Source organism: Mytilus californianus, unplaced genomic scaffold (genome assembly GCF_021869535.1).
Source record: "Mytilus californianus isolate M0D057914Y unplaced genomic scaffold, xbMytCali1.0.p SCAF_10, whole genome shotgun sequence".
In the NCBI taxonomy this organism is placed as follows: Eukaryota; Metazoa; Mollusca; class Bivalvia; order Mytilida; family Mytilidae; genus Mytilus; species Mytilus californianus.
The window spans coordinates 24,839,797-24,853,158 of NW_026262582.1; the positions used below are offsets into that span (position 1 = coordinate 24,839,797).

Genomic DNA, 13,362 nt, shown 5'->3' on the forward strand with positions numbered 1-13,362 from the left:
GTTTGATGTGTTTTATCATTTGATTTTGCCATTTGATTAGGGACTTTCCGTTTTGAATTTTCCTCGGAGTTCAGTATTTTTGTGATTTTACTTTATTTCGCATATCTCAAGTGTGGATCCATGGGTTTGATCACATGCTGCGTCATACCAAAGACTTGAAAGTTTAGAAGTATAATTCTAATGCAACATTGTTTGTAACGTTCATTTTGATTAGATAACGTCACCAATTTTCATGGCATCAATTCGCAAGTAATGCTATGAAAACGTACGCGCAAACTCAGACGACGTATGGCTGATTTTAAATGTATGATTTGAAGTCGTTTTCTGTCAGTTTCATTAGAATATAGATAATAATATTGTAGTTTGAGCTCCGACGGCATCAATTGGTGATTTGATTATCGCAAATACCCGTTTACACTCCCCGCTAACGCGTTGCAAGTAAACTTAATTTGCGACCAATTGATGCCGTCGGAGCTTAACATACAATACAGTTATCTCCTAATTATCGTCTGGTTGGGTTGAAGGCAGAATTAAAAGTAAAATCACAAAAATACAGAACTCCGAGGAAAATTCAATCGGAAAGTCCCTAGTCAAATGACAAAATCAAATGACAAAACACATCAAAAGAATGGACAAAAGGAATTGTATCGCCAATATTTGTCCTATAATTCATTTCGATTACAAACAGTTTAATCAACTAAATCTAGATATGATAACGACATTTGAGTGTCACTAGTAACATTAATTTGTGTATACCATTAATTGTTCTTTAAGAATATGAAGGTAAATATGAACTTTCAGAAGAAAAACAATATATTATCACATGCTTAATAACTATTGTATTATGATTTTAGTTTCTGGTCAAAGTAAAAGTTCTAAAAATGGTTACTAAACAAAGGAACAAAAAAATGCATACACTACAAACTGACAGGTAAGGTTATATAGTCGAACACAATTAAGGGAGAGAAATTTGGTTTGCCACATTGAAAGTGTATGTTCAGGAATAGATTACCTTAGCTGTATTTGGCAAAACTTTTACGAATTTTGGTCATCAATGCTCTTCAACTTCGTACTTTATTTGGCCTTTTTAACTTTTTTGGATTCGAGCGTCACTGATGAGTCTTTTGTAGAAGAAACGCACGTCTGCCGTAAATGCAAAATGTAATCCTGGTATCTATGATGAGTTTATTGAAAGAGAAAATTTGTGTCTTGAAAAACTAGTATGGATACTTCAACATAGATAGAGTGGCATTTTCCCCAAATCGAGTTATTAAATGTAGCACTTCCTCTCTGACCATACATGGTATGCTTGAACATGTTCTGAGTTGTCTAAATAAAGCCTTATCATTGGTTGAACTGCCGAATGAAAGAAGTCTGTCATATTTATATATACCTGTTTATTATCGGGTCCAAAGATCAAAAAAACATTGTTTTATAAATATTTTGTTATTGTATAACTATTGATGGTTTCTGTCTATAGCGATACACTAAACATTCACAACAACAGAATTTAATTAAGGATGTACTTGGGTCAGGTTTAGGAATCAGAGTGTAACCTGCCTAATCCGACACCTGAGTATTCCAACAACCTGTTTTAATCGACATATTTTCACGGTCCCAAAATATGGCTATCCTTGCAAAAAAAACCTGAGTATTCTGACACTCTGCTTTATCCGACATTTTTTCTGGTCCCCCAGTGTGTCGGATAACACAGGTTTCACTGTATTTGCCCAATGACACCCATTTTCCTTTTCATATAAGACTTTAATAGAGATTTGAGACCTAAATGATACCACATTAAAATACACCTGTGACATAAATCTTTTGTTCAAACTCTCCATTATTTTTCAGGAATGGAGAGTTATTTTCTATTGTCCATCTTCATTCATCCGGACGTTTGCCCTTTGGGTATTTCCATGGGCAATTTCTTAAAAAGTGTTCACCCATGGAAATAGTTCTAAAGAAGTAACGCGATACTGAATGAAGATGAAAACTTACTGAACGCTGATATTAAATGGAGTTTTTTTTTTTAATTGGGATGACCTCGTAGTAATACAATGAACACCAAATATCTCATTTTTAATAAACAGCTTTTATTTGCGTGTCGTAATTCCATCGTTTAATGTATGGTATCGTTTTCACTAAAATTCCACAACATTATCCACAATTTGTTTTCCGATGCACATCTTGGCTAAATTTCTGTCACGGATAGTATCCAAGCGGGTAAAAACGAATATTTTCCTTGAGTGCCAGTCCTCTTCTGTCCATCTACAAAATATCAAATGTGCTAACTCAGTTGAATTCTTTCGTAATATTGAACACAGTAACATTATACAATAAGGAAAATAAGTTCACTTACAGATTTGCTTTTTATTTAAGATATCATTTGAAATTTAAAGTAATGTATTTTGATTTTGTACAGCAAAAATCGTTTGTTCCATTTTAATATGTTACAGTACATTAAAAAAGAAATATTACTCAGATAGTTTCTACAATAATATTGTGGTTAAATAGAATAAGTAGTACAAGAAACTAAAATGGTCAAAATGGCGTATTCGGTATCTTATTTGATTTTTCGTTGTTATAATTTGAATATGGTACTATTGAATAGAATTTGAAGGGTATGGATAACATTTGAATAAGGCTTGTATTAAATATTGGGCGGGACTTTTTATTCAATTTCCAACAGAAACGCGTTACACAATCGAATTCCTTCACTGTTGTTATATGTCCAGTGGCAAATATAACAGTTATATCGGCAGTGCAAATCACGGCGTAAATCTTGAAATGTTTAAATGAAATCAAAAAGTAGTTTTCCACTTAAGTTAAAGACATACAAAAGGCAATCTTTCTGATAATAATTTGATCTAATAGAATGGTTTGAAATATAGAATCATATTTTGTTTCAGATATGACTTCAAATCGAGCACACCATTATTAGTAAAATAACATATACTAGAGTGTTACGTACCTAGAAATTTATTTTAGTTGTACCATGTCATTTTTCTCATACGATTCTACATTCAAACGAAAAACACATAATACATTAACATATATGCATAAATATTAGTTTTTTTCTCTCCCCCGAAATACCACTCGAGACACAAATAAATATCCTTTCAAAACCACCACAAGAAAAACGTGCGTATCCATTGACTTAAAACATAAATCTGGATGAACTTTATTCAAGATCTTTTTAAAGTAGTTATTCTACTGTTCATAAATACTTTGTTAAGTGAGTACATGGTCAGCTTGATCTTAAATTTTGACTGTGGATTATTGGGTACACAACAGGGAAAATGAAAAGAAAACCACTACAAAATGAAATAAAATTCTTTAGATTTTATGATCTAAAAATTCGTTCTTAATATTTAATGTGTATTTTAAGTTAGCGAAAGCCCAACTAACAGTCCATTCCTGGGAATAATGGGCGTTGGCCCTCCGGGCCTCCGCTCCATTTTTTCCCAGGAATGAACAGTTATTTGGACTTTCTCTATAACGTAAAGATAAGGTAAAAGTCCGAGTCAGCATATTCCCGCCATTAGTTAGATTAAATATCTAAAAAAAAACTTCATAACCTCTCAATATTTTTAGCTTATTTTAATTTGTTCCTTAAATAATGCTCTTCTGACTTATAGTATCAATTTTGAATTCTAGATTATTTTCATAATTTCACCTAAGTACATCCTTATATAGTCATTTCTATAAGAAAAAATAGTCAATTAACAAAAATACCGAAATCCGAGGAAAATTCAAAACGGAAAGTCCGCAATCAAATGACAAATTCAAAAGCTCAAACACATGAAACAATTGGTGTCATATTCCTGACTTGGTACAGGCATTTTCTTATGTACAAAATGGTGAATTAAACCTGGTGTGATAGCTAACTTAACCTATCACTTGTATGACAGTCGCACAACGAGGTGTGAACAGAACAAAAAGACATAATAGGTAAAAAAAAATCAAAAATAGGAGTACAACAGTCCCCATTGTGGTATAATCTTAATCATTATAAAAGCAAACAAATATGTAATAAAAAAACAAAAAAAAGGCATACAGACAAAGCACATTAGCAAAATGAAAGACAAGAAATGGGCTTATGTGTCGGACAAATAGAATTGTTTTCAAAAAATAAATTCAATTCAAAGCAAGTATTTGATGCTTTCGTATAAGCTTTTTCTATACACATTTTCCTGCTTAAAATCTCTTAAATAAGATTTTAATGATATATGTACTTTACAGATTAGTGGTATTTTGCATTATATCGCACGACAGTTACGTCAAAAGTACAGTAACTCAATTTAAATAGCCTCTATTGGTGAACTATTACGACTATGATACAAATATGATTAACGAACAAACATTCAATTATCGCTTTGTTACATACTTTTCCCCATTAAATCAATAATTTCTTCTTTTACAGAATACAATGGTGGATTATCACACGTATGAAGATTTGCTGAATAATGGCATTTATTGACAGCAATTAAATCATGTTGAATTATGGCATTTATTGACAGCAATTAAAATTATATTATATTATGTTATATAAATATTATAAAAAATGAATCAATGACAAGATTTTATTATTTCGAATTCAATTTATTCATAAACTGAGACAGTGGTGGATCTTAGGGGTTTCGGTGGTTGGAACCCCTCCCCTATTTTGAACGATACATTTATTTGAATGATGACATATGGTTGGAGCCCCCTCTTTATCATGGCCTTGGTTGGGAATATACCCCTTTTGAAAATGTCTGTGAGAGTTCTCTATTCTACGATACTACCCTGATTTATAAACGTTTCTATATTTCCACGTTGATATTTTAAGAAATTATTAAGACACTACGGTTCTATGTAAAATTAAGAAATTGTGGTACAATTGCCAATGCGACAACCCTGCATAGAAGACCAAATGACATAAAAGTGTACAACTATATGTCACCGTACGGCCTTCAACAGGGAGCAAAACACATACCACATAATTCGACCATTATACGTTTCCCAAAGATTTATTAGGCTGTTCATTTTAGGTTTCTATCGTTCGTATAGGTTTTTTTTTATTAAGTAGTGTTTAGGTTGAAATAGTTCCTGCTCATTTAATGTGTACTGATTCGGCTAAGCCAGTATGTTCTTAACGCTCCGTATACTATAGCAATATTTTTCTTATTCTTCTGCATGTTTGGCACAAGGAGGGTATATTGCTGTGGATTATTACAGAGTGTATGAATTTTATCTTTTAGACAATATCATTAAATACATCTATTAGATAGTGTTTTATTTGTTCTTTATATAGAGCAACCAGAAACTGATACTTTGATACAAATTCTGAAAACTTTCATGAAAAATTATAACATGTTCGTTATAATACCAATGAATAGTTTTCACAACTCCAAGACGGCATTTTATACTTATGTAAGACTTTCCCGTCATTTTAAAAATAGTTCAAGGTTAAAATCCGTTACGCAAGATTCATCAGATGAGCTCGAATAGAAAAATGTTGGTAGACCAAATCAAAGACGAAGTTGCAGATCATCGCAAACTAAAATTCCAAAAATATGTCTAATATAAAAAAGAAAATATGGTATGATTGCCAATTAGACAACTCTCCAATAGAGACCAAATGACACAGAAATTAACTATAGGTCACCGTAAGGCCTTCAACAATGAACAAAGCTAAGGCAATCGTTATCCTTAAACAGATAAAGATCTGAGTTGTTGTGTCAGCAGACATGTATTACAAATCTGATATTATTCACTGACCATCATTAGTTTCACTTGTATATACTTTAATAAATAATACATTTGTACTAGTGGTGATCCCGGTATCCGACATAATGATCTATCCCAATATTGATGAACCAGTTGGTCTACAACAGATTAATATAAAGAAACATTTAACGATAAAACATTGAACGTGTTACTAGTAATCGTTAAAACATGTTAACCCCCTCCAACATAGACATACACATACATGACACACACACACACACACACGCACACACACAAACACACATTCAGTATGTACCTGTCTCAAGCTCAAGTCAGGATCCTGTAAATTAGTGGCGTCGTTTGCAACTATATATGATATTTTCCGTTTATTTTTTTGTACAAAAATTAGGCTTTTCGTTTTCTCTCGATTTAATTTATCATGTCGGGGTCTGTTAAAGCTTACTATGTGGTGTGGGTATTTCTTAATGTTAAAACCGTACGGTGACCCATAGTTGCTTACTTCTACGTCATGTTTGTCTCTGGTGGAGATATATTGCGTTCACAATCATACCACACATTTTTAAAATGTTGCTGATGATGTTTCTATATCACGGTTGAATCGGTACTTTGGGATTGTTTTACTTATTGTATGTCTGCAATGTGTACAAAAGAACAGGACAAAAAGATCTAATGACCATCATAAAACATCGAAAATTAAGATGGCTAGGACACACCTTAAGAACAGACCGGGATAACATCACCAAAAAAGCTCTGAAATGGACACCATTTGAAGGTAACAGAAACAGAGGAAAACCAAAAGAAACATGGAGAAGGACAATTGATAGTGAATTTAAAAGCATGGGAAAGACCTAGGGTGAAATGGAGAAGATTGCAAAGGACAGACAACAGTGGAGAGACCTGGTATCAGCCTTATATGCCAGCCGGCATGAAGAGGATTAGTTAGTTAGTTATGTTTGCAATGTATCTTAACACAGCTTTGGCTACTGGAACCCAATTATTCTCACTTTTACCTATTTTGTCCGTTTGGATTGCTCATCCAATGTTGTCAATATAATATAACGGAACTATAAACAACTGTCATATACGTGGGAGGTTTCGCTTCCTAAATGTTCTCTCTCGCAAAAATGACTGTACTAAGTCATGTGCAGTTGTTTTTTCTCTTGTGCCGTTTATTGATAGAGTTTGATTTTGTCTGTTTTTCTGGACTTTACCCGTTAACATTTGCCTTAGAGCTCGGTATTTTTGTTATACTTTTTTATGCTTAAGTCAAGTAAGAGTTTATTTTTGATTGAACGTAGTTTCTTCTGCCATTACTTATTTTTCTAGTTAACAATAAATATAAGAGTAAAAAATGCTTTTCAATTTGTCTCCTTTTTGCATACATGTACATTTTTTAAAGAGAGGCGAAAGATACCAGAGATACATTCACACCCAGTGGTCGAAAATTAACTGACAACGCCATGGCTTAACAAGAGGCTCTCAAGAGCATGAATTGCTTACCTGTAATGTTTTGCTTACATCTTCCATAAATGATTATTTTTGCTTTTCAATATATATTAATGAATATATATTTCCTCCTCATCAATTTTTTTGAAGCGGTTTCTGCGTAAGGAGCACACTCCTGTATATAAAATCCGTATAGTGTGAACATGCACGATCAAAATGTATTAACTGAGATATGTAAACACTATACGATGGGGCAGAGGGTATCAACAGTAATAGAAAAACCTCATCAGAAATTATTCAAAAAAATTGGTATGATCGCCAATGGAATAACTCTTCACCAGAGACAAAATGACCTTGGAAGTAAGTACCTATGGGTCACCGTACGGTTTTCAACAATGAGAAATAGCCATACCACAAAGTAAGCTATATCAGACCCCGAAATGACAAATGTAAAACAACTAAATTGAGAGAAATCGAACAACCTGATTTATGTACACAATTGTGGACAAAATAATAAACGAATATGATAATCAGCAACAAATAACACCACTGAATTACAGGCCCCTGACTTAGGACAGGTATATACAGAGTATGGGGAAAACGGAGAAGGGGGGGGGGGGGAAGGGGGGGAAGGGGGGGGGGGTAAGCATGTATGTGACGATTACTTGTAACACGTTTAATGCTTTGTCGTTTTATATTTCTTATATTAATCTGTTGTAGACCAACTGGTTGATCGATATTGGGATAGATCATCATGTCAGATCAGATAGAGAGATGGACCATCATGTCGGATACAGGGATTACCACTAGTATTATATATCAAAGTATATTCAAGTGCAACTATTAATTGTTGGTCAATATATAAAAACAGATTTGAAATAAAAAGTAAGATAACAAAAACACCGAACTCCGAGGAAAATTTGAAATGGAAAGTCTTTAATTAAATATCAAACTAAGAAGCTCAAACACACCAAACGAATAGATATCAACTGTCATATTCCTGACTTGGAACAGGCATTGTCTTATGTTGAAAGAAGTGGATTGAACCTGGTTTTATAGCTAGATAAACCTCTAACTTGTAAATAAATAATACAATAAACGTCTGCCTTCACAACAGCCCAGATCTTTACCTGTCAAAGGGTTACGATGGCCTTAGTCGTATTTTTGGAATTTTTGGCTTTAATTGGTCTTCAACTTCGTCTCTGATTTGGCCTTCTAACTTTTTTTATTCGAGCACCTCTGGTGAGTCTTTTGTGACAAATGTTAAGCCCAAAGTCTCTTTACAATGATGGGAGAGTTTTTATACAGTATAAAATGCCGCTTGGAGTTGTTAAAACAATTAATTGGTATTTTAACGAATATGTTATAATGTTTCGTGAAAGTTTCAAAGGATTTCTATTATAGATATCAGTTTCTGGTTTACCAAATAAAACACTACATGATAGATGTATATAAAAATATGGTCCAAATAAAAAAAAAATACACTTTGTAATATTCCAGTATACCCTACTTGAGCCAAAAATGAATTTGGTATAATTAGAAGAATATTCATGGATTATTACAGAGTATATAATGTATACTTGTAAAGTCGAATCACAATCAGTTATATGAGCAGGAACTATTTCATCATATATTCTATTTGATTCGAAAAATTAGAACCTATATGAACAAAGAGACCTAAATTGAACAGCCGAATAAATCTAGGTCAACTTTTCGTGAGCGAATTACATTATAGTAGACAAGATACAAGATAGAAAACTAAAGACTGAGCAACACGAACCCCACCATCAAGTGCTTTGGAAGGGTAAGCAGATCCTGCTCCACATGTGGCACCCGTCTTGTTGCTCATGTTATTACAAACCCGGTAAATAGTTAATTCGGTAGTTCACATTCATGAAAAGGGAACGGGACTTTAGTTACGACAAAACATATCCGATATCATCTGTGAAACGGATATTCCATAACGGTCTACACACTCTTGATAGTGTCGTAAACATTTACGAAGGGATGATTTCAACCTCACCATTTGGAACTCTTGGTTTAATAGTTTCCTTGTGAGCAGCAACACTCTATCAAGGAAATCATGATAGGAAATACAAGCCCGGAAATATCGTATCAATTGGGAGATATATACTCCGTATCCGGACGCTGCTGGAATAATGCTTCATAAAAACGGAAAGTTCACAATTTGGAAACTGAAATCATCTCTTTTGTCTTAAAATATTGTTTTCAACCGACCCTCATTTTCAATTTCTAGATGTAAGTCAAGATATGAGGCAGACTTAACTGTATCTGTTGTATCCTTTATCGCTAGTTTGATAGGATAGATGCGTTCAACAAAGTCACAAAATTTTGAACTATTTAGTGAGAAAACATCATCTATATAGCGGAAAGTGAAGTTAAAGGATATTGCTAACTTCTTTTGTTTCTTCCTAAGAAGTTTCTATATGAAGTCAGCCTCATAAGAATAAGGGAACACGTCGGCAAGAAGAGAGACACAGTTGGTTCCAATAGGAATGCCAATAGTTTGTTGAAAAACACATCCTCCAAATGTAACTAATATGTTGTCAGGAAATCAAGCATCTTGATAATGTCAGTTTCAGAGAATTTGAATCATAGTGATTCTTTACAAAGTAGTATTTATCACTCCCTAAGACAACACTCTGGTATATACGTTGGCCACTCTTTTTTATGAAACAAAGCAACACCAACTGTTTCAATTTGTCTTTTCGTTTGGAATTGGGAAAACTTGTGTAAAGAGTAGAAAAGTCAAATGTGTTATAACTATTGCAAGATTTAAAAGTCTTAGATTGTATGTAATCTAAAAGATCTTTTGAGTATAGATTTAAAAATAACCTATTTGAATGATGTAGATGAATAAAGGTTTAATATGACTGTAGCACTTTTTCAGAAAGGATTTTATTTGATAAGTTATTAACTGATAATTTCAAAATTCATCAATTTGATAAAACCACAAAGGTTCACAATATATATATACATGAACATTATGACAGTGGTTATGACACATTACACTTTATCTTCATTTATCGTGCAAATATTTTGACTTCAATTGAATAAAGGTTAATAAAAATGTATAAATACGGATGAAATAAAATTACAAGTTAGAAACATATGTAAAATTGTAATAGAATTGTTTAAAAAATCCTCAACAAAATATAAGTTTTAAAAATCATTGCATTTTACATGTCCACATGTACATATACCAAAACTTGTTTATTTTAAGAAACATATTTGTACTATTTTTAATTTTGTTTGTGCTGATTAAATAATTTTTCACATGACTGATTTATCCTTTATCATATTGATATATTGCCGTACAGCTTCACACAATTGGTAATTGCAATAAAAACAATCTTTAAATGGTCTCCTACCTGTCAATTCAATTCAATTCTTTATGACTTTGAACAATACAGTTCATTAGTATAGTATGCATAAATATACAACATACAAGTTCTATAGTGTTAACGATTACAAAAATAATAAATGTCATAAATATCATGTTATACAGTTTGTAATGTTCAGACTACATATAATATAAATATGTCTTAAATATTGTTTCTGCACTTACATGCACAGAGTAAGTACTTTCCAAGATTACAAAGTTCCTTAGTGTTTTCAACAGAAAATAATGGTACTTATTTATAAGTTGAAGGTCTAAAACAATAATATTTCTTGATAAACTTCTTACGTATATCAGTATAATTTGTACATTGTAAAATAAAATGAAATTCATCCTCTACTAAATTTATATCACATATTCTACTATTTTTACTAATTCCATAAAACGACTAGTTTCAGTATATAGCTTATGTAAGAGCAGACGATTTTTCTTTATCCATTTACGAGATAGTAGAGGAGTGCATTTTCGTAAATAAAAAAAATAAATTTGACACAATATATATTATGTTATTCATTTTTGATGTTTCAAGGGTAAAATGTAACTCTTGTTTAGCTTGATCGTAAAATCGTTGTTTATTTACTTGTAAAACTGAAATATCCAAACAAAGAACCTATTGGTTGTCCCAATATTTATTCATACCAAGATCATATAACAGTGTTTTATTACAAGTTGCAAAGATTTTGCATTGATAACTATTTGCTACTAATGTTTTGTAGCATGATTTTATAATACAATTTTCACTACCGTGAATTTTAAATTATAATTTGAGCATCCTAAAATTTCGCCTATATAACAATGTAAATGTTCCTTATTTAAATATACCATTACATTAGGGTCGACCTCTCGATTCCCAACTAATGTTTTACTGTAGAACAAGTGAATTGTTTCTACATTTGGTGCTCTATGAACAACCAATACTTCACAACCATACATTTATTAAAAAAAATGTCAATACAAATATGACAATAATCACAATATTAACAAAGGATTATAATTCAGGGGATAAAAAAAGTATAAAATGTATATAACAGTTAATATCAAAAATATATGTTTGTATATATTTAAATTGTGAATATATTTAAAATATCTTTTATTTAGGCTAATTGTGACAGTTTATTTTTTACTGAAGTATAAAGATCAATTAACATACTTAAAGTAAACAGAACTTTTTCAACATGTTAAATAATTTATTTAGTATGATTAACAAAAAAAATCATTTAAGACATAACATTTTATTGACCATAAACACAGTTTTTCCATTGTAATCAGAATATAATCAAAGAGTAATCAGGATTATAGAGTATTTTGAAAAGTAATTGATTGAATTGAATGACATGTAATTATGTTTTGGCTGATTAATGATTACAATAATTACTTGAAAATTGTAATCAATTACAGCTGATTAATGATTACAATTACAATTACCCCTAGTCTGCCCATTATTGATCAAATCTTCATATGTGCGATAATCGACCATTATGATTCTGAAAAAGAAAAGAATAATTGACTAAGTATTAAGGAATACTACGTGACAACTAGAGGCTCTCGAGCCTGTGTTGCTCACCTGATTCTACTTTGGTTTTGTAAATAATGTTAAAATAGATTAAAATCATAATAGATAATGACTGAAGACAAATTTGATTTAATATTAGACTTTTGTAAAATTTACAGAAATTACCAACATAATCGTTTAAATGGTAGAAAATTACTTTATAAGGACAATAACTCCAACACGATGTTATTGTTCTATTTTAATGTCATTATGTTATTGCTCTATTATAATATTGAAAATACTTTGAACGACAAATTTTTTTTATATCTCTTCCTGTGTGACGTATTATTCCAACATCAAACACGCGGAACCTCGCCATGCAGTCATTTGGGTTGATTTTAAATACATATATAAGTAGTAATGCATGTGGTTGTTTAATTTTATATTTCCTTTATTGTGCTTCTTTGTTATATATTTGTTTGTTTTGTTTTAATTGCAATTGTGACACGGTACTGATGGCTGTATCCCTATTTTGACAGTTTTACCTATTATGTCTGTTTTGTTCACGCATCGTTATAAATATAATGGAATTTGATGCGACTGTCATACAAGTGAGAGGTTTAGCGCTATAAAACCAGGTTCAATCCACCATTTTCTACATTTGAGAATGCCTGTACCAAGTCAGGAATATGACAGTTGCTGTCCGTTCGTTTTTTTGTATTTTATCATTTGATTTTGCCATTTTAGTAGGGACTTTCCGTTTTGAATTTTCCTCGGAGTTCAGTATTTTTGTTATTTTACTTTTTGTTTAATCTTTGGTCCCGATTGTAAACATGTATAATTATGACGGATTTCTTTCCTTCGGAAGTTTACCCCATGCTGTGGAGGCTTCATTTAGACATCTCAGAACACAATTGTTCAAGCATATCATGTATGGTCAGAGAGGCAGTGCTACATCCAATGGCTTGTGTAGGAATAATGCCGATCTGCCTGCGTTGAAGAACCATAGCAACAACTATTGTTGGTATCCATATTTGTTTGTTTAAATAAAATGATTCCCTTTCAACATACACTTTCCCTGTGGCACACAAACCTTCCCGGCCTTAATTGTGTTCGACTATATGACCTAACCTGTCCGTTTGTAGTGTATGAATTTCTCTGTCCTTTTGGTAAGTAACCAATGAAAGAATGTTTACTTTGACCAGAACCTAAAAGCATAATACAATAATTATTAAACATGTTATAATATATTTTTAAAACTGATAATGAT

The 13,362-nt window shown here is 31.9% G+C and overlaps 1 protein-coding gene across 18 annotated transcripts in view; it reads left to right on the forward strand.

The window, feature by feature from the left end:
- The window catches only part of LOC127717811 (mucin-5AC-like), a 62,510-nt gene extending 57,931 nt beyond the window's left edge, over positions 1-4,579 (forward strand). For 17 of the 18 annotated variants that reach the window (XM_052223644.1, XM_052223642.1, XM_052223651.1 and 14 more), the window contains 2 exons: positions 855-931; positions 4,424-4,579. In XM_052223644.1, coding sequence (XP_052079604.1) covers positions 855-892 — 38 coding nt within the window. In that variant the 3' untranslated portion in view covers positions 893-931; positions 4,424-4,579. The remainder of the gene's footprint in view (positions 1-854; positions 932-4,423) is intronic. The other variant, XM_052223643.1, reaches the window with a different exon arrangement.
- The last annotated feature ends 8,783 nt before the right edge of the window (positions 4,580-13,362 follow it).